The sequence below is a fragment of the Oryzias latipes genome, chromosome 5, assembly GCF_002234675.1.
Source record: "Oryzias latipes chromosome 5, ASM223467v1".
Lineage (NCBI taxonomy): Eukaryota > Metazoa > Chordata > Actinopteri > Beloniformes > Adrianichthyidae > Oryzias > Oryzias latipes.
Window position 1 is genome coordinate 24,041,788 of NC_019863.2, and position 21,288 is coordinate 24,063,075.

Here is a 21,288-nt window from a genome sequence, read left to right on the forward strand (position 1 = left end):
GCCTTAAACCCACTCAAGCTCTGACTCAAGGAGAGTCCGCAAACATTTACCAGCACCTATATTTATAGATTTATTTCTGTTGCAGCGTTCCAGATAAATGTTTATATAAAAGCGGCGACTTGTGAACCAAACACAAGAGTTCTCACCAGGCTCAGCAAAAAGTACTGAAAGTTTTAATTTATTAAAGTAACGATTATAATCTGAATAAAAAACAGAGTCAATAAGATAAAGATAACAACTGCAAAGAGAAAACCTTTATGTTTGGAAAATTAAAACAGAAAGTTTATAGAAAAATTGACAAATGATTTAAATCCCTGAATAAAAAGCTTTCATTACAGAATTTAAAACTATATCCAAAAAATAAGAACCCTGCATTTGCAGCAGGTTTCAAACACAACTGATCCACACAAGGGGACGTCCTAAGGAGCATTGTTAGCCACTTGAGAGAACAAAAAGGAGAAATTTGTATCACTCCAGGCCTCTCCGTGTCTGTTCACTCAGCCGCCACATTTAGCACATTTTCCACGTATGAAATTTCGGTCTTTTGTGGCGCATACATGATATGCGTGATTCATAAGTTTGCCTTGTGTTTGTCATTCATCAATGTGCGAAGTTGTCCGTCGATGGTTTGGCCAATGGGTCTTTACGTGAATTCGGTTTTCTGCTGTTTAACATTTTTGGTCGGTTGAGAATTACGCAGTTTATTAGTATTTTACGTAGTTTCCATGCATGTTTGTGTGTGATTTTTGTTAGATGCATACGCAAATTGTGGCTTTCCATGACCATTACACGTATGTCCACGCATGCCTAATGGACTTTTCAGGCATGTACCACTGATGTATGACCTTTATATTGAGTAAACGGCGCATATTTCACATTCAAATTATGTAATCCACTCACGAATCACTAATAAATTCCATATAAACGGCACGATAATGACGCACAGTTCGTGTTCTGGGGGTTGGGAGGGGCTGGTGCTCAGAGCACTGGTTTTAGAAGAATACTCAGAAATGCGTGAACGCATTAAAAAACCACTTTAGGGTTTCTTTTTGTGATGAATGAACATTTTAATACTCTTACAAGCTCAAAAAATTGATTGGGCATGGTATAGACCCTTTAAAAAAAAGATAAAACCTAAAAATAATGCAAGCTGAAGGAAAACGGAATATAACACACCAAGACATTTAAAAACACAGGTAAAAGATAGCTTAACAAATAAGAAGAAAATGCAGCTAAAAGCTAAAAATTGAAGGAATAGAAAAGTTTACAAAAGGACATTGATGTAAAAGAAACATAAAAAATTGGAATTACGTAAATAAAACACCTCCAAACTGCAACCATCACCTAAATCCCTGACTAAATGAGTTTTTGGATGTTACCATGTTACCTTCTGCTTCAGATTTGACCCCGGACAGCCTTGGTCCTCCGTCCCATGACGGCAGTCCTCTGAGCCCTGAAGCGACCACACCAGGAGCTCACTCTCCATCCCCCCTCCACTACCACAGTAAGGCACAGCATCGACGCTTCTCCATGGAAGTAAGTAGCAAAGCCACAGAGGTTGAATACTCGGCCAAACTCAAGTAAAAAAAAAAAAAAAAAAAGAAACCTTGCTCTGAAATGTACGTGTTTTACTCCCGTGTTTGCAAAGTTGCTGACAATTGTTGCTCAGTTGCACCGTTCGTTGTGCTGACTCTTCCACAGTGAATCCACTGCTGTGTTACTACACATGGGATTAACCAGAGCACAAGAGGGTAAACGTCTTACTCTGAAGATACTTTTCCATTTCCACGTCTGCCCACTCAGTGAAATGAATCACCTTAGACACTCTCACCCTCCCATTTGGCTGCATTTTCCTCTTTTTTGAGATGCAAGAACATTCACAGATTCACCTTTTCGGGTAAAATCCCAGCGGAAAGAAGATGAATCACTATGACTCTTCAGCTCTTGAGAGGCCACCGAGCGAAGCAGTGACAAATCGAAGCGCGATAACTGAGAGCTTACGCACATTCACAGCCATAAAAATGCAATTTTCTCATTAAAAGCATAAAATGCCTTTTTACTTCATTCATTAAGGGCATCATTAGAAGATTATTGTTCAAGAGATGCAACTATTCATCACAGCAGCTTCATTCACCTTCCCACTGATGCTACTTTCTCACTGGGCTTGAAAACGTGGCAGAGCAATCACTTTCAATGAAAAGTCAGGGTGAAAAGTCGTAAATGCCACTCTGATGTTTTTAAGTCTGGTCCCGGCCTCTACTTACAAAACTGATATTCACTGATTGTGCGCTGGACCTAAAAAGTTCTAGGAAGGAGCAAAAATTCCAGCGAAGTCATTGTTTAGATTTTCCTCTTGGCGATCATTTTCTTGCAGGATGTGAGTAAGCGCATGTCTCTGCCCATGGACATCCGCCTGCCTCCAGAGTTCCTGAAGAAGCTGCAGCAGGAGAGTGAAAACTCTGCGCCCTGCAAACCTCTCACCCGCATGTCTAGACGGGCTTCTCTGGTCAGTAATTGTTTGATTGATCCTACCGCCATTTTTTCCGCCACACAGCCGTTTTGTATCACGTGTTCTGATTCCTGTTAGTTCTAACATGATGCCTCTACAGCATACACCAAGAATGTGTTCAAAAGTCATTTATGTATTTATTCTGTTTCTAGTCGGATATAGGCTTTGGGAAACTGGAGACATACGTGAAGCTTGGCAAACTGGGCGAGGTACGACACCATCAGTTCATCACGCACTTCTTTGGATTTAAATTAAATTTAATATAATTGAATTAATATACGTTGAATTGAATTGCTTTACAGACAAAGGAAAGCACTGATTTTTAAATCTTCGCTTAAGCTAATGTTTAGCCCAATCCATTGCTGTAGATGCTGCACCAAAACATCGACAGGGCAAGTTTAGCCATGTTTGTAGAGGCATGCCCCCCCCCCCCCCAAGAGAAACCCCTAATCTGACCTGTGCTTGGTCGTGTCAAGCAGCTACATATTTACTGTGTTTCCATGGTAATAGTAATTGAGGGTGGAGTCAAAGAATTGACGGGAATTGTTTTCCCTGTCTGAGGGGAAACTGTACTGCAAATGTGTTGGTTCAATATTTTTTCCATTTTAGGCATGAATGAAGAAAAAAGATGCATCAGAACCACAATAGTGTCATACTTCCTAAAAGATTTTAATGGAGTGAGGCCTTTGAAGCCAATGCTTTGGCACTGCCTGGTCCGATCTTCTCTGCTTTTGGGTCATAAATGAGCTGGGGGGGCAGGACGCTAATGGGTGGCGTTACGTTATTGTGGTTCTTTATGTTTGCAGGGAACGTACGCCACAGTGTTCAAAGGGCGAAGCAAACTCACAGAAAACCTGGTTGCACTAAAGGAGATTCGGCTGGAGCACGAGGAAGGAGCCCCCTGCACTGCAATCAGGGAGGGTAAGACGATCTGATGATTTCCATTTAAAACTGGTGTAGCCAGAGCTGGGAGCTTCAGTCCACGCGTTCACAGTGACAGAAAATTTGAAAAAGACTTCAGTGAAGTCTCTTCCACTGCGATCCGCTTAGTTTACGGTTTTTTTTTTCCTTTGGTTACTTTTGCTGATCAGACCGATGAATATACAATTAATTTGTGACTGGAATCTGCAGAGTTTGAGGATTCTGCTATTAATTGAAGAAACAAAAATGTTTGTCTTGACTTAGGAAGTGAGAGGAAACCAAAATCATGAAGCATTTTGCAGATTTTGTTATATTTCAGCCTAACACATGCAAATGTGAATGTAAACATTTAAACCTTACCATATCTTAACATGTTTAATCCTAAATGTGGTAGAAATGGAAGATGTTAGTGCTTTTATTTTGGTAAGTAGACATTGTGTGTGTAAATGTGTGGCCCAGCAACAGACTGGGGATTTACCAAGGATGTACCCTGCTTTTGGCCAACAGTATCTGGGATAGGCTCCAGCAACCCTGTGACCCAGAACGGGATTGAAAAATTGATCGTTTTGTCTTTTGACAGAAAAAGTCTTTTAAATTGGGACTTAAAAACAGGATGTTCTATGTCTTCTCCTTTTACAACCAGTGTCTCTGCTGAAGAACCTCAAACACGCCAACATTGTCACGCTGCACGACATCATCCACACGGACCGCTGCCTCACTCTGGTGTTTGAGTATCTGGTGAGGACATCAGTAATCAAAAAACAGATAAGGGAAACTGAAAGGAAACTGATTCCAAAAGGAATGATATTGTCTTTCTTACAGGACAGGGATCTAAAACATTATCTGGACAACTGTGGAAGTCTCATGAGCATGCATAATGTCAAGGTAAACCTCGAAAAAGGCTTTTAGAGACTGTAGGTGTTAGACGTGTGCTGGTAAACCGTAGAAAAATAAGAAGCCTCTCCTGCTGGTCCATTGTGAACTAGGGTTGTGCCGATGGACGATACCATCGTCCATCGTGATGGGTGAGTGACATCCCGATGGAGAGACACCATCGTGATGCCACGCCCCCGCCACGTTGCGAGTCGACACCATAAGCCGCGGTTACATGTGCAAAATATCTTGATGTGATTAATGGTCGGATTAGAATTCAACCGTGTACATGGGCCCAGAAAAACCTTTTCAGAATATAACAAACGTTCACTAAGGTCACACTTTCGGTCGGAATAAATCATTCGCACATGCGCAGTAGGGTTTGAAAAACCGGAAGTTTTTCTGAGCGGCTGAAAAACTTCCGGTTCCGCTGAGCGGCTATTTTTTTTTTTCAAACTTTATTGAATGTAACAATTCAATACAAAACAATGTTAAACAGCGCAGAGCGGCTTTATACATTGACATGTCAGCTCGGTCATATACGAGACGATCTTCTAAACGTGCTTTTAATAATGTTACGGTTATTATGAAACGCCTGTTCGCTCATCATTTGGATTTTAATCCGCGTGGTCAGTGCTTTTTCTGAACGTAGCCGGAAAGAAGCCAGGATTAGCAGTATGCTAACACGGGCTAACAAAATTAGCTTTGGGTGGTGCTGCAATCTGCATCCTGGCTGCACGTAAACATGTGGGAACAACATCAGCCTTTATTTAGTCGGGACACGACTGGAAACACTAATCCACGTGATTGTTTGAACGGTTTCTAAGGACTGAGCGACATTTCTGCTTTGAAGCTCAAACCGCGGTGTGTGTGCTGACGATCCGAGCTCTGCTCTGAGACACACACTTTTAGACCCGGTTCTGAGTTCGGTAGCTCGTACCCCTAGAGCTGCGGGACGGATCGCAGTCTTAAATCTCCCACACATACCGCTCATGTAACAAAGCAACCCCCCCCTTCCCCTCAAACACAAAGCTGTAAGTCCGCGCTCCGCCGGTGCACTTGACTAATTAAGTGCGGGAGCGGACTACTTATTTCTATTTTGTTTGTTACTTCTTTTGTTAAAGTCACTTCCCTCAGTTTATACTAATATTACTAATTTAAAAATAGCCCCCCCCCCTCCCCCCCCCTCAGCGATATCATCGTCCATCCCGATGGTTGACAGCAAACATCGTCAACGGCCAATTTAAGGGACATCGCCCAACCCTAGTGTGAACACCGCCTGTCTGTCTGAGCAGTGCTTCTTCTTCTGCGTTACTGTCAGCAACAAACACTGATACCAACACCTACAGTGCCCTCTAGTGATTGTTGGTGGGGAATTAACAAACAAAGGAGCTTATTTATTTTTTAAAAATCACATATAAGTCGTACCTGAGTATAAGTCGCACCCCCGACCAACAATGCAAAGAAGCCCAACTGAAAAATATGACATTTTCTAACATTTTGGATGTTTTGTCTTAAAAGTGTCCACTTCTTTCTCTGGACTAAATCTATTTTTAAAAATGTAAAACATTAATTTCCCGCCCTGTGTAGATAGATACATGGACGCTGAATTCTCTTACCTTTTCTTTTTTTTTTTGGGTTCCCTGCAGATTTTCATGTTCCAGTTGCTACGCGGTCTGGCCTACTGTCACAAAAGAAAAATTCTCCACAGAGACCTGAAGCCTCAGAACCTGCTCATCAACGACAAGGGCGAGCTCAAGTTGGCGGACTTTGGTAGGAAGACCTAAAACCCTTTGCAGTATGGGGCTTCCTTCCACCAGTGCTGTTTAAAAACACGCTGTTTGTCAGCTTCATTTCATTTTATTAACACGCTGGGGGCTTCCTTCTGCCCGGATCACTTCGGCAGCCTTTATGTCCCGTATCATAGCAACCAGGCCCCTCTCTCCCGAGCTTCCTCAGTTTGATGCTGAAAGTATGAAGCCAAACACACCAGCGGTGTTGATGGTTTTTGAGCAGCTACACCCAGACAGTCATAGAAATTACTGAGGAAATGTTCATTTGTGAAATATTACATATTTATTCACTGTCAATCCTGTGCTGTTTAGGTCTGGCACGAGCCAAATCTGTCCCCACAAAAACGTACTCCAATGAGGTGGTCACACTGTGGTATCGGCCGCCCGATGTGTTGCTGGGATCCACAGAGTACTCCATGCATATCGACATGTGGTGAGTCATTTACTCCGGGTTCATGGAGACTCAAAGAACCAATCACACAATTAACCTCCACAACTTTGTAGAGATTTAAGTCATTCTCACAAGCCTCTTAGTTTTGGTGTACCACAGGGCTCTGCTCTGGGACTACTACTTTTAGGCTGCTAACCTTAAGTAACACTTAAACACCACATTCCTTTTTTTTAAATCATCAGTAAAAAGTGGGGTAGTTGTTAGCATTCATGCCTCACAGTTCGAAGGCCCTGGTTCAAATCCCGTCTGGATCCATCCTGTGTGGAGTTTGCATGTTCTCTTCATTGATGGGTGGGTTTTCTTCGGTTTCCTCCCACGTTCCAAAAAGCTTCATATATGAATTGTCTCTAAATTGCCCTTAGGTGTACATGTGAGAGTAAGTGGCAGACCCAGGGCTCCAGACTGCGAGCAATTGGTCGCATTTTGCGACCAAAATTTGAGAGTGTGCGACTGAATTTTACATCCAGTCGCACATGCGCGACCAGTAAATTTGCCTCCCCCACCCTTCGTATTTTTTATACATTAAATGTGGAAGGGGCACGTCAATCATCAATGAAATAATCAATGAGACGCAAGCCCACACGGACGCAGGCAGACACACACACTCGCGCACATACTCATGAAACGCGAGCACGTACACTCTCGCGTGATACCTGTCTGTGAGGCGGCCACTGCGTGTGAGAAGAATAGGGAAAGCCACTGTGAGTGGCTAAAATGCGTGGAGGGGGCGGGGCCTAGAGATAATCGAGTGCGCGTAAACATCTGTGGGAAGGAAACTGAGACAAATATCACAACCTGATATGTGCGTCTGAACTATGGGTAAGCGAACTATTGATTCGTTCTTCCGACCTGCGGCTAGTGTACCAGTGCCAGAATGTACAGCAGGGGTCTCAAACTCGCGGCCCGCGGGCTATTTGCGGCCCCCAAGATGATATTTTGAAGGTTTAATGTTTAATATGAAGGTTTAATGTTACTGCAGACCGCCAGTTTGTATGAATGACACTTTTTCATTGTCGTGCGCGGAGCTGACCAACCAATCACAGTGGGGTATATGACTCTTGGGGGCTTGACGATGACAGGGCCTGAAAGCAGGACACCTGACAGCTCCCTCCCCGTACCACATTAAGGAGTTCCTTACTTTCCTTTAGAACGTATCTATTCGCTCGTAATTTTCTAAATACATGCAGTCCGTGCTGAACTTTTCTCTGGGTCACACAGAACCGGAGGAAGGTTTAGGTTTTGGTTACGGCGGCGCATCAAACGGTTATGCACGGCCGTTACGGCAGCACACCGCTCCCGCGGGAGTCGGGTCAGCTGAGGAGAATAAATGTCCCACACCTACATGCGTGACAGCTAACGGGGCTTGAACTTTAAACACACTCGAGCAAAAACAACATTAGTTTTAGACTCACTGAAAATACGTGGGGAAAATGCAACGACAGACGTGTTTGAGATGAACCGGCGGCTCGCCTGAATCGTTGGGGAGACCAGGCGGGGGGGGGCTGTGAGATGAAGGCGAATCTGCAGCAAGACTGAAGGAGAACAGGAAATTGGAGTTGTCCTTAACATTCAATTTAGTTTCAATATTCTTCTCCCCCTTAGTATGATCTGTGTTATTATATATTTTATGATTATTTTAATGTTTTGTGATGTATGTAGCCTTTTTTAATGAATTGGTATTTTAAATTATTTTAATTAATCACTCCACTACAAAAACCATCAGGACACATGTCCCATAATGCATTGTTTTGTAGTCTGTAGGGCAGCTTTCAGTCAGTTCAGTTTCCAGCTGTGTCCGGGTAGGTTTGCCCCTTGCTCCCACCCCTTTGTCACGATATTTTTGTGATGATTGACAGTTGATGTTGGAGCAAAAACAAAAATATATGTCACACACCAGGGGTTCTGTGCAGCGTTGAGTTCACCTGGGTGATCTCAAACACGCTTATTGTGCATCTTGGCTGCACCTATTTGGTGTCACAAAGATAAATTTCCATCCGTTTTCTTTACTTATTTGTACTGTCATGACAGCGATGGTGCTGTCAGTTTACCTTCTTGTTGCATCTTCAAAAGTGCAGAATAAAATGTGACACTGAATTAGAAACAGCACATTGTAATTTCTGCATCTATTATTAAAGTATTTATTAGTAATACAGGGGAAATTAGTAGATTTGGTTAGAATGTTGATTTACGGTATGCGCCCCTAAATTTTCTGGTTGAGCCCCTAAAATTTTCAGTTGGGGGCCACTGTGCTCCTAGTGAAAAAAGTTAGTCTGGAGCCCTGGGCAGACCTGTTTAGGGTGTACTCTGTCTCGCCCAACAGTAGTTGGGTTGACCCCAAAGGTGGCTTATGACGATGGATGGATGGTGAATGACTTCATTCCTGCTAATTCTCTATAAATGTATCTGTTGCTGTGACTCAGCTTTACTTGTCCATTAGGTACAAAATCAACCAACTTCAAGGTTTCTTCTCCAAAATGCAGATCAAACTGGACTTTAGTGTAATTTTACAAACATGCCTCACATCCACGTGCAGCTTCGACTGAGACTTTTGTTTTCAGGCAAACTAGATTTCACCTCTTTGTCTGACCAGAGTTCAAGAGACAGTTTTTCCACCAAATAAATGATGCGTACTATTCGAGAAATCAACTTTTTATTTTTTAACTTAACAGTGACCTAGTCACATACACCCGTACGGTACGGGTTTAGTCCCGAATGGGTGCTGTGGGTTTTTGGGTTTTCCCGGTTCATGGAGGGTCATAGAGAGGAGTGGCTGCATCTTAAGGGTCGTAGAGAGGAGTGGCTGCATCTTAAGGGTCATAGAGAGGAGTGGCTGCATCTTAAGGGTCATAGAGAGGAGTGGCTGCATCTTAAGGTGAGCACAGGTGCGTCTTGCGGTTCCTTTAAGGCCCATGCGACCACCTCAAGGGATGCTATGAAAATGGAACATACCACTGTCATGCGTGTGGTAGATGTACTGGAAGGTGTTTGTAAGGGTAATGATTTTGATTTGATTTGATTGAACATATATGACTTGCAGGAGATGTTGCCGTGCAGTGCACTTATGCCACACTCTAATCATCAGTGAGGTACGAGTATTGGCTCCTTAGTGACGTGTGCAAATGCCACATGTCCGCACAAATGATCTCATTTCTAACAGTCAGGCTGCACGCAAGGACTGGGCACTTATTGCTTGCACAGCAGTCACAGGCTCCCCAGGATTTGTTGGGGTTGAAATAATGAAAAATCTTGGCCCTTACTTTTCCCTTATCTGTTGTATAGCAAATCGCTACAACCTGTTGCTCGCAGCACACCCATAGAAAAATATGTAAATGAACATTTTCACTCTATGGGTTCACCAAACAGTTTAGGACCTTTTGTGCACTTCACCTTTACGTCCCGTACGGGTTTGCCCATTTTTTGCCAGCAGACACCCGATCCACCCGTACGTGTGATTGTGACAATTAAGGAACCAAACTTCGGTTTAGGTAATACACCCAAAAGATTGTAAAGATGTCAACTTCAGTCTTCTGTAAATCTAGCAGGTGGAAGTGAAATACCTGTAAGACATTCCCATTGTCTGAATTTTCTACCCTATCCCTATCAAAACCTGAAGTGTGATGACAGACAGACGATTCTGCAGACGGGCGCAGGTGCAGGTCATGTGTTTTCTGTACATCGGCAGTTCATTGCGGTGATAACACCCCCCTCGCTTTGCTAAAATTAGAGGATTACAGAAGGATCTTCAGCAGCAGAAACGCTCAGCTTTGAGCTCACCCAGAACCCCCTCATCAGACCACGCAGCGCCTCTTCAACCCACTGCCCTGCCACGAACAAAAGCCTGTTCTGACTGAGCCCACCTACACCGCACTCGCCTGCATTTATTAGCAGCACTGTTTGAAGTGTTTTAATAAAGGGGGGAGTTTTCTTTTTTTTCCTTCATCACCTCTCTTTTCTTCCAGGGGCGTGGGCTGTATTCTGTATGAAATGGCGACAGGCCGTCCGATGTTTCCTGGAGCCACTGTCAAGGAGGAGCTGCACCTCATTTTTAGGCTTATGGGTAAGGCATCAATTCTCAAATTATGAGTATTTCTTTCTGCAACATATGGATTTGTTGAGGGTTGTACAGGGGTGTAGTGTTTAGCACTGACAGAGAGATGGCCTTGGTTTTAATCCCAGCCGGGACTTTTCTGTGTGGAGTTTGCGTGTTCTCCTCGTGCATTTGTGGGTTTGCTCCGCCTTCCTCCCGCAGTAAAACAAAAACATGCTTCATAGGTTAATTGGTGAATCTAAATGATGCCTAGATGTGTGAGTGTGTGCAACAGACTGACCACCCGTCATGGGTGTACCCCGCCTGTGTGCAACAGACTGACCACCCGTCATGGGTGTACCCCGCCTTCGCCCAACAGCAGCTGGGTTGTCTTTAGCAACCCCATGATGCTGAAAGGGGATTCAGCAAGTTCTGATGATGGATGGATTGATTTGATTGATTTGTTGGACAACAGAGAACTGATGCTAACTACCACTCCTACAGCACATCAACATATATTCATATGGTCTTTACAGTTTGGCTCTAAATAGATGTGGTCTTGTTGGGGTAAAAAAAATAAGATCAAAAGCACTCGTAAAAGTAACTAAGTTTACAGCGACTTTCAATGCAAAGTCTAATGCTGCGTTCACACTGAACGCGTCAGAGTCGTCAAGTTTCAATGTTAAGTCAGCGTTCAGACGCCATCTGAGGTCACCAAACATTCAGCTCACCTGTTCAACTAAGTTTAGTCGGTCGGCTCTGCTCTGCTGCTGCGTGGCGTTCACTTGCTGCTCTGTGTGCTCACTTTGACTTTAATCTCGTAAATTTACCAGTTTAAATCTTGTAACTTTCCTTTTTTTATTTTATTATTTCTTTTTGTGGCCCTAAAACTCTGTCATTGCAGATGACAGTGAAGGAAAATTGATTTGTAGAATTTGTTTCTGATTTGTAAAAATTCCATCATCTTTCCGTTGAATGCCAATGTAACACTGAGAACTTAACTGAGGCTCAGATCATCTTTCAGAGCAAAAAGATTTTTCGTATTTTGTTTTTGCATAAATCCTGATTCATTGGGTGTTTAGTTTTATCACAGGAACATATTCAGTGCTAAAGTTTCTTAACAGCCGTCTGCCTAATTCAGCCTTAATCTCCCTTTTACAAGTTTCTTCACAACTTTAATTGATTGAATCTTCATTTTCATTCTCTGGAAAACGTTTAAACTTTGTGATGAAGATGAAGATGTCGAAGTGGAGGCTAACAACCGGAGCTAACTTTAGCTGAGACCAACTTTTAAGGTGTGATGGACAAATAAAGCAAAAGAAAAATGACACAACTGTTGTAAAACTGATATTTTCTACATGTAATAATAAATCTATCATGTCAGCAACTTTATTATCTGCATGTGTGAAACATTAAAAAGTCAGTTGCCGTGTCTCAGGCAGAGCGGCTTCTGGTAAAACTCCTGGTTTTGTCTGTAAAAAGCAGCTTTTTTTTTCTTTTCTCTTCAAATAAAACTTTCCAAGTGGGTTTTTTTGTTTGTTTTTTTATGAGCTTTTTAGCTTTAGGCTAATAACTTCGCGATCCAAGCAGTTGCTTAAAGTCATGTGACGCATGAAGACAAACAGATGTTGGGAACAGAAAGCGGAAGTGTTTTACAATAAAACTTCCTTCAGTATCAGAAAATAAACAAAACGGAAATCTTCAATGTTAGCGTTTGCTTTTCTTTTTTGTCTGCGGCCCACGGGCCGGTACCGATCTGGAGCCCGGGGGTTGGGGCCGGTACCGATCTGGAGCCCCGGGGGTTGGGGCCGGTACCGATCTGGAGCCCCGGGGGTTGGGGCCGGTACCTATCTGGAGCCCCGGGGGTTGGGGCCGGTACCGATCTGGAGCCCCGGGGGTTGGGGCCGGTACCGATCTTGAGCCCCGGGGGTTGGGGCCGGTACCGATCTGGAGCCCCGGGGGTTGGGGCCGGTACCGATCTGGAGCCCCGGGGGTTGGGGCCGGTACCGATCTGGAGCCCCGGGGGTTGGGGCCGGTACCTATCTGGAGCCCCGGGGGTTGGGGCCGGTACCTATCTGGAGCCCCGGGGGTTGGGGCCAGTACCGATCTGGAGCCCCGGGGGTTGGGGACCACCGGCGTAAACGGTGGAAGAGTCTTCCTCAAAATGATATGAAGGCATAAAAAAGCAGAAATAAGTGTGATTGTAAAGGTTGCTTCATGTTTTGCCCTTTGACCTCTACAGGCACTCCCACAGAGGAGACTTGGCCTGGAATCGGGAGCAATGAGGAGTTTAGGTCCTACCTCTTTCCTCAATACAAACCCCAAGGTCTGATCAACCATGTGCCGCGGTAAGATGCAACCAAAGAAGACTTCAGTCCTCTGGCGTTCTTCAAAATATTAGACAGTCCAAGAATTAGTAGTTTTATGCTACTTCTAAGCAATTGGTTTGCATTTGGGAGTTTTGATGCTCCTAATTGTAGTTTGTTTTAAATAAAATGACAGAAAATGTAATGTAATAAGTTGAAAGGACTCATTTTAGAGAAAAATGGGAACAAGAGAAAAATAAAATCTTGGCACTTGTTGGCCCATCTGAATAAATCCTCCGAAAATCTAAAATTACTGCTTATTCTTCTAACCTAAAACTAAATTTGTTGTTTCCAAAATAATAACAAATGCTTGACTAACATTTATTTATATTTATTTATAATGGCTATTACCTTCAGAAAATACATAAGATTGTACTTTACTACGGTAAATAAAATTCATTTTCATGTCTTATGAATATTTCCAAAATCAAACAATTTAAGTTTTTTGAGTCCTAAATTTTTTTAAATAAAAATGTTATAAGTGGTATTTTATTTATGATTATGAAGTTTTTAACCAAAATTCCACAACCTAAAAGTCCTAAAAAGCCATATTTTATATTTATCTGAAGCCTCTGTTTCTAAAATCTCCTCGACGTGGGCGTGGCCATTGGTGCTGAGCTGAGTAGCCCCGCCCTCAACCCCCCCCTTTCTACAAGCTGTATCTTGCATGAGTGAAGAGCTTTAGACAAGGGGGGGGGGTCGTTTATCTTTGGCGATAGAGAAACGATGAGAAGTGACATCTTTTTGGTTCCAAATCAACCCTTTTTGAAGAATGTGTGGAATGTGCCAGACCTGCTGTTTGATAAAATTACAAGAACTTTGATAAGAAGATGCTGTGAATCACTTTATAATTTAGGCTACATTACAGCAGCAAACAGCACTGGCCGGCCGTGGCTCAGAACTGATTTGATGCTAGAATATGCAGATTGTTTGGCTCATTATTTCCAACCGATCTGTCAATCAAACCGAGCAATTTCAGTTACAGAGATTGAAAAGCAGAAATCCTCAGAAATGCAAAAAAGAAACAATTTTATTTTACATTTGTTCTCTTTCATAAGAAAAATGAGCCTCAAAATTCTGAACAGTGCTGATTTTGAGAAAAGATTAGAACAAAGAAGTTCAAACGATTTCCAACCTAATGAAATATCTTGAATGTCTAAAAACAAAGTTAGAAATCTTTGCACTCACAGGTTTTGCTGTGCAGCAGCTCAGGCTTCAACTTTGGTGCAAAACATAAACTCCATTCCAACCCCTATGACCCTTAAAAATGAGATCCTGACATTTTCAACATGAGACAAGATTTCACATGATTAGACCGAGTTTGTGACCTTCTGCTCACTGTAAAGGTCTGCACAACCTTTGAACTCTGACGTTGTGCTTTTTCTCCGTCAGGTTGGACACTGAGGGGATCGACCTGCTGTCGGCGCTGCTGCTGGTATGAGACAAACGCCTGCAGAGCCGCCGTCAGCGGCAGCAGATCTAACCAGCTCTCTGTTCTCCTGCAGTACGACATCAGGAGCAGGATCTCCTCTGAAGACGCCCTGCGTCACCCGTACTTCCTCAGTCTGGGGGATAACATTCATAATTTGGCTGATAGTAAGACAAACCACAAACACACACACACGCACACACGGTTCAATTTTTTTGAAATGTAAGTTCCCTTTTGTGAAAAAAATCATTTGTTATTCTTCCTTTAAAACCTCGGCTGCATATCCCTAAAATGCCACCGTGCAGTGACCTAAATACAGGTTTTTCAGCCAAATCGGCCGATTGTTAACTGGAGGCGACAGTCGCATTTTTACACGCCGCGCAGCGCAGGTTTTAGGAAAAACCCACATGTGACATGGGGCACATTTGGAGGTGGCGCGGTGGCGGCCCAGGGTCTCCAGGGTCCCCAAAATCGTCTGATGAGCTGCCGATTTCAGACTGCCACCGTCCAGCCAGCCCCCTGCCCCCATGCTGCCGTCGGAAATGGGGAGACTGCATTGATGAGGCAGTGATGCTCTTCATCCCATGAAGACTCCTGCTGTGGTTAGAGCGCTTGGACCTTCGTTTCTGGTGCCGGGGCTTCGCCCTTGCTGGGTTTTTTGGGAGGCATGATGTCTAAAAGTTAGAATGAGCGCCGCTTTTTATATTCTCCCGGGAGTCCAGATCAAGGACTCCCGGCAAAAAATAGGGCGGCGGCAGCTAATCTAAAAGGCTCTGCCGATGCCTCCCCATCGCGCGGTGGCAGTTGTGTTTGTGACCACAGCCTAAAGAAGACAAAAAAACTTCTGGAGCTGTTTAGAGCAACACTTGCTAAAGTGAAAAGTAATTGCTCCCCATGAATAATAAGAATCGGTCGTGGCGTTCCCGGCAGCAGCAGCTACTGTAGTTGGGTGATAACGGTCAGAAAGTTTCTGTCTGTTTTGTTCTGACAGCCACCCCTCTGATGTTCACTGCATGTTGGTCTGTGTGTGTCTGTGTCACAAACATGTGTGATGATCAGAATCTTTGAAGCTTTTGCGTTTCAGGTTAAATCGGCGCCTCTGCTTTGCTTTCCTGCAGCGGCTTCAGTGTTTTCCCTCAGAGAGTTGCAGCTTCAGAAGGATCCGGGTCACCGCAGCTCCGTGTTCCAGCCTTTAGGTCAGAACAAGCTCCGCCCTGTTGGCTTCTGGTTTTAAAGGATTTCTTCTTTAGAAATCACTTCTGACTTTGCTGCTCTTCAGGTCGAGGAAAGAATCGACGACAAAGCATCTTCTAGAGGTCGCAGGTCAAGCAGTTGCCTTTGAGTCCCCATTTCCCCGTTCAACACACCTGGACCTGGCGTGTTTCCATGACGAAAGCATCACCTCAAAGACACGCCTCCTTCCACACACGTCCAACTTTGCACATTTGCACAAACAGCAACACTCAGCCGCCGCCGTCGTGTTTTCCTCCTGAACGCAAATGCAGGACAGAGATCACACGCCGGCAAAACGCCGGTCCTGCAGGATCAAAGGGGGGCGGGGTTAACTCAGCTTCACATTCATGATCAGCAGCAAAGTAACAATTTTAAAAAATTAGAAAAACATGGAACATTATGTACAGCTAATGACATATTACATACCAGCTAAATAATAGATGATAAACATTTCCTAATAGGTCACATTCATCTGTGTTTGCCAAAACACTTTAATTCAACTCATTCATAAAAGTTACGCTAAAGGGCGACGCAAAGAAAGCAAGAAACGTAAAACCAAGAAAGAATTCATGTATACTCCAATTTATGACAAATAATTCTAAAAGCTGTTTTTGTGACCAACAGAGCATTTTCTGTGCAAACCCCTCTATGGTGTACTTTTCCACTCCAATCCAGCAATAAGCAACAATGAAGAGGAAAACTTTCAAAGAAAAGGGGAACATGGAGAAACCTTTAGCTGAACCAGATTCAGTAGAAATCCTCATCTGATTTGGTCTGACAGGAAAGAGAAAAAACTGAAAAACATCTGCTTTAGGACAGAAACCAGACAATTACACAGTAACTGTAACAATGGCAGACCTCTAGGGAGTCCAAATGAACTCCAATGATTCAACGTTTTCTTTTGGAAATGGCCATAATACAGCCTAAAAACTGAATAGGTTTGGGCTTTAATGGTAAAATAACGCGGTTAAATAATACATTGACTAATAAGTAAAATGCTCCAGTGATAAAGTCAAATATCCTGACAATGTTTTTTTTTAACTAAAATAACTAAAAACAATTAAAATTTGAGTGAATTTTTAAGTGAATAAAATGTAAAGAAATCTGTTTCCTGATTCTACTTTTAGAATAATACTGATTAAATGAAGAAAAGCATAGAAACCTGACCGCTTGACAGTCTTATTTTTCATTACATCAAAAAATGTCTTTTTTTGTTAAATGTATAAATTTACACATATATAATGACATTTTCAGAAGCAAAATCGTTTTCTCTTAAATGTTCAAAAAAGTTTTTTTTGGCAAAAGGTGAAAGGTTTAATACCGGAGACGCCTAGATCCACACGCTCTTTGAACTACAGTTTGATTTTATTATTCTTGTTCTGTGTGTGTTATTTTTATGTAAAGCACTTTGTGGAGTTGGAAAAGTGCAACTCCACAAACACAACTGACGTCATTCAAACAAATTCTGACGCGGACAAAAGCAGCGTCCGTCAGTGTAGCGTAACGCCGCAGAATCAGACGGTTTACGTTGATTGCGTAAACACGTCACTACCGTAGAGAGTGACGTATGAGAGGAAGGCAGCTTTTCTCCTCTAATCCGGTGGAATACCGCAACTCTTTATCTGTTAACCCAATTCTGAAGCGGCGTGTTGCCTACATACACTGTTGTATATGCCCAATACTAATGTAAAGTGTAGCATAGCGATGCTATGCTACACTTTACAGTAGTCACCTGTTTACACAATCGATCAGCTGACGTCTCTGTCGCAGAGAAAAGCTGCTAATGCAGAGTTGCACTTTACTAGCATAAGGGATTGCAGATGCGGCGATATCCAACAATTTAAGTCAACGGCTTCACCTAAATGACACTCTTTCAGCTGTTTTAGCTTAACTATTATACGCCGTTATGCTACACAGTAGCTAAGTGTTCTCACAGTCAACGTAAATAGAATGATAACAAAAACCGTCTTTGTGTCGGCACGCGGTGAATTAACCAACAGTGTCGCATGTGCGCAGATGTGCAGAACTCTACTGACGGGAAGTGTTGCATAGCGACGCAAAGCCACTTTTCTCCGCCTCAGAATCCATCGGCATTACTTAGATTGCCAAAATGTTCAAAGAGTTGACCTGCATTCAATTTCTCCTTCATGATCACTTTTTAATTACACAAATTAAAACCCACTAAAGTCGAGTTCCGGATTGGTCAAAGTTCAACTCATTTAATATTCAACCCGTATTCAATGGCCGCGTGTTTTTGTACGTAGAACCCGAAAATGCTCTTAAAAACCTATGTAGCGAATGTGAATGTCTCTAACGCGGAAACCCGTTAACGTAGACGCACGCTGCCGAGGCCTCTGTGAACGCCGCATTACGTTAGTTTGAAAAGTGGGCGTTTCTTAGCCGTCGCTGACCACATGTCGGGTGTTAAAGGGGAAAGGCGAGGGGAGTTTCTCGGTGACTTCACCCTTAAATGGCTAGGTTATCGGCGCACAGACACTGTTGCAGCGACCCCTTTTGACCCCGAACAGGAAACGGGAGAGAGTGGATGGGTTTGTGAGTGATGCGAATGTGGGAGCGCCAACACCGCCGTGGTAGCATCAATTCCTCTGCTAGCATGTGACAAACCCCTTCCATTCATTTCTAACCGGAACATAAAGCCTTCAGTGACTCCTCCCACACAATTCAACAGCTGTTTTCAGTTTGTTTTTTCTTCCATATGATGTTAAGCGCTGCCATCACTCCGGTGATTTGAATGCCTTAGTAAACTGCATGATCTCTTTTGGCTTGTGAAGAAACTGTTTGATCTCGTGTAGCCATTGTAACTACGAGACTCCGTCTCTGTAAAAGAACTCATCTCTAGTCTCCTACTTTGCACAAACCAAAAGTGTCCTCTGAAGCCTGCTCCCCTCCCTTTGTGTCTCTTCCTAACAGGAGCCCAACATCTAATCAGATCGGCCGGTCCGGGGTAAATTTAGACGCCCCCGCTGCCCTCAGCTTTTCCCTGAGACCTGTGTTTGGGTTCAATTCCCTCCTACCTAAACTGAGGACCTCTTTGATCTGTTTTTGTTTTTTGTTCTTTCTCCTGTTGAGGTCCAAACATGTAAAACAGAGGAGGAATAGTCATTTAGGGTCTCAGGCCAAGTGTTTGAGGGGCTTAGTGACATCTAGTGGAGAGGTTGTGTACTGCAGCTTGGTGGATTATATACATTTATTCTTTTTTGTGAGGCAAAAAGGCTGATTAGAGCAAATCTGTGGCTTCCCTCTTCATCTATTTTCTTGATGATTTTCTTCAAGAAACTAATGGAAGAATAATATGTTTGGTTTTAAGTATATTTGATTAAAAAAAACTTTGGAAAACATACTTAAATGATATTATTGGCTTTTGACATAGAGCATTTTTTAAGCTCATGAGGACTCCACTCCAAATAAGTGTTCTCATCTTAAAGAGTGGCGGGCGCTTTTTTTGATCTCATTCGGACGTGTCGTACTTTCATAAAAAGAAGTTTGAGTTATTTTGAATCAGTTATGCCATAAACAACTCATACAGGAAATGTATTCATTAAACTGTTTCACATGTTACAGTTCATTTAGGATTCAAGTTTAGTTTATTTGGACAAATAAAAATACGGTCATGATCACAGTTCGGTCAATTTAGTTTAAACCGTGATGTGCTAAAACAAAAAAATTTACCATTTTAAGTTTCTTAAAAGGTAAAACGAGTAAAAACATTTAAACATAACATTTTTAATTTAAAATGGCAACTACTTTTTCATTTTGCTGCTCTGAGATCTGAAGGATTTGTTGTACATTGAAAAATGTTAATAGAGACTAAACAGTAAAAAAAAAATCCATTGACAAAAAACTCAGTAAAACCATTTCCATCCTTTTTATGTTTTGAAGATGAAAAGCTCTTCACCCTGTTCCAACATGGGGTGTGGTCCTGAAGAAAGGAGGCAGATGAGACGCTCAGTGTGACCTTAAGTCTTCAGCCCCAACCTACAGGTGTTGTTTTTAAAGATCACATGACTTTAAACCACTCGATCAGATTCTGTAAGTCCACAGAGATGCTTTTAGTGCCATTGAGCCAAGCATGTGTATTTGTGGAATCGGGGGAGGGACGTTTTTTTTTTCTACCTCTACAAGTCGGCGAACAGAATAAAGGTGTGTCACCTGTGCTCACCTGCCTCTGAGACGAAGGCGGCGGGCGGAGTAACATAAGGCCGTGACCTCAGAGGGGAGCCATATCTGTGGATGTCACACTCCCCCCCCCCCCCCCCCCCCCTATTCTCAACGCCAGCAGTATTTCTGTGTTTGTGTTAAATGAAGCTATTTTATGAAGGGAAATTAATATATATATATGAATAGATCTGTGTATTTTAACATGTTTTCATCGTTCTCCGTGAGTTTCATGCTGTTAAACAATAGAACCCTGTATTTAAAACACGTTTTAGGAAAACCAAACTGCAGATGAGTTCTAAATGTTTTATAAAACATGGCTTTAGATTTTGTATGAGAAGTGATATTTTACGTGATTTCTGTCTATAATTGTATACAAAGAGAAATGAATGTAACGTGACTGCCGACAGGCACAAAATTCACTGAAAAGTAATAAACTATTGAAATTCTGCTTGTTCGTTTACGCCTAATATTTAAGTTGTATATTTTTGTTGGCCACTAATATTGCTAAATGGAAAATATGCAGTAACACAAATGAACAGAAGGTGGCACTGTTGCATAAATTCAGATCAGTACAGGATGTTCTTACACGTGTCCTCATGTTATTCCAGCTCTTACTGCCTTCAGGTTACAGATACTTCATTTTTTTGTTTATCTGCACCAGAAAACCAGCAATCAAGAAAATATTAACTCTGTGACGCCAAAAATATTCATATTTACCATTCAGATCATTGAATTCAGGTGTGTCTTCCATATCCACATGTGTATAAAATCACTTCAGTGAGGTCACAGACAACAGAAACTTTTAATTTGAAGGAAATGAAACAGACGTGTTAGACATTTTTTTTAAAGTTATATTAGCCCATCAACAAAGAAAAGATGCCAATAGAATCCACTTATTTAAAAAAAAAATATTGGTAAATTTAATCAAAGTAAAAATCTGTTGAGGAATAAATGGTAATGAATCCTGTATTTTGCACCATAGTTTTCATTTTTGAAGTAAAATATTGAGAAAATGTTTAAAAGGCAAAGCTGGGTGTAGAGAATCTCCCACGATATGAACTTTTTTAAAAGATACTCATGAAAATTCACAGCTTAGAAATGTTTTGTATTGTAAAGAAAACCTTTTTCAAATAAAAACATAAAACTTTATGGTCAATCATGAAACGTATGAAATAAGGGGAAATGTTAACACTGATGTCAGATAATTGAATAGATTTAGATGATAGAGCTAAATTAATCTTTTCTTAAGGAAAGTTTTTAATTATCCAAATGTGACTAAATGTAAAGACTTAGACTCTTGAGCTGCTGTTTAATTTAGTGTTGATGTTATTGTGATTCAAAAGTACTGATTTTTGTTGCAATTGCTAGTTTTTGTAAATATTTGTGTTTTTATTTCATTTTTGCTGATTCTGAGATTTACATTTGCTACATGAAGAGCTTAGAACATACATTTCCATTTGTTTGAAAATCTGTTTACAACAGGACTGCTGTTGTAATGTGTTCTAGA

The 21,288-nt window shown here is 42.1% G+C and overlaps 1 protein-coding gene across 2 annotated transcripts in view; it reads left to right on the forward strand.

The window, feature by feature from the left end:
- The window catches only part of cdk18 (cyclin dependent kinase 18), a 58,706-nt gene extending 38,477 nt beyond the window's left edge, over positions 1-20,229 (forward strand). For both annotated transcript variants that reach the window (XM_023955113.1, XM_011475317.3), the window contains exons 3-16: positions 1,400-1,536; positions 2,375-2,506; positions 2,662-2,718; positions 3,316-3,430; positions 4,074-4,168; positions 4,253-4,315; positions 5,953-6,076; positions 6,409-6,529; positions 10,507-10,604; positions 12,817-12,922; positions 14,333-14,375; positions 14,446-14,536; positions 15,488-15,565; positions 15,649-20,229. In XM_023955113.1, the coding sequence (XP_023810881.1) occupies positions 1,400-1,536; positions 2,375-2,506; positions 2,662-2,718; positions 3,316-3,430; positions 4,074-4,168; positions 4,253-4,315; positions 5,953-6,076; positions 6,409-6,529; positions 10,507-10,604; positions 12,817-12,922; positions 14,333-14,375; positions 14,446-14,536; positions 15,488-15,565; positions 15,649-15,683 (1,295 nt within the window). In that variant the 3' untranslated portion in view covers positions 15,684-20,229. The remainder of the gene's footprint in view (positions 1-1,399; positions 1,537-2,374; positions 2,507-2,661; positions 2,719-3,315; positions 3,431-4,073; positions 4,169-4,252; positions 4,316-5,952; positions 6,077-6,408; positions 6,530-10,506; positions 10,605-12,816; positions 12,923-14,332; positions 14,376-14,445; positions 14,537-15,487; positions 15,566-15,648) is intronic.
- The last annotated feature ends 1,059 nt before the right edge of the window (positions 20,230-21,288 follow it).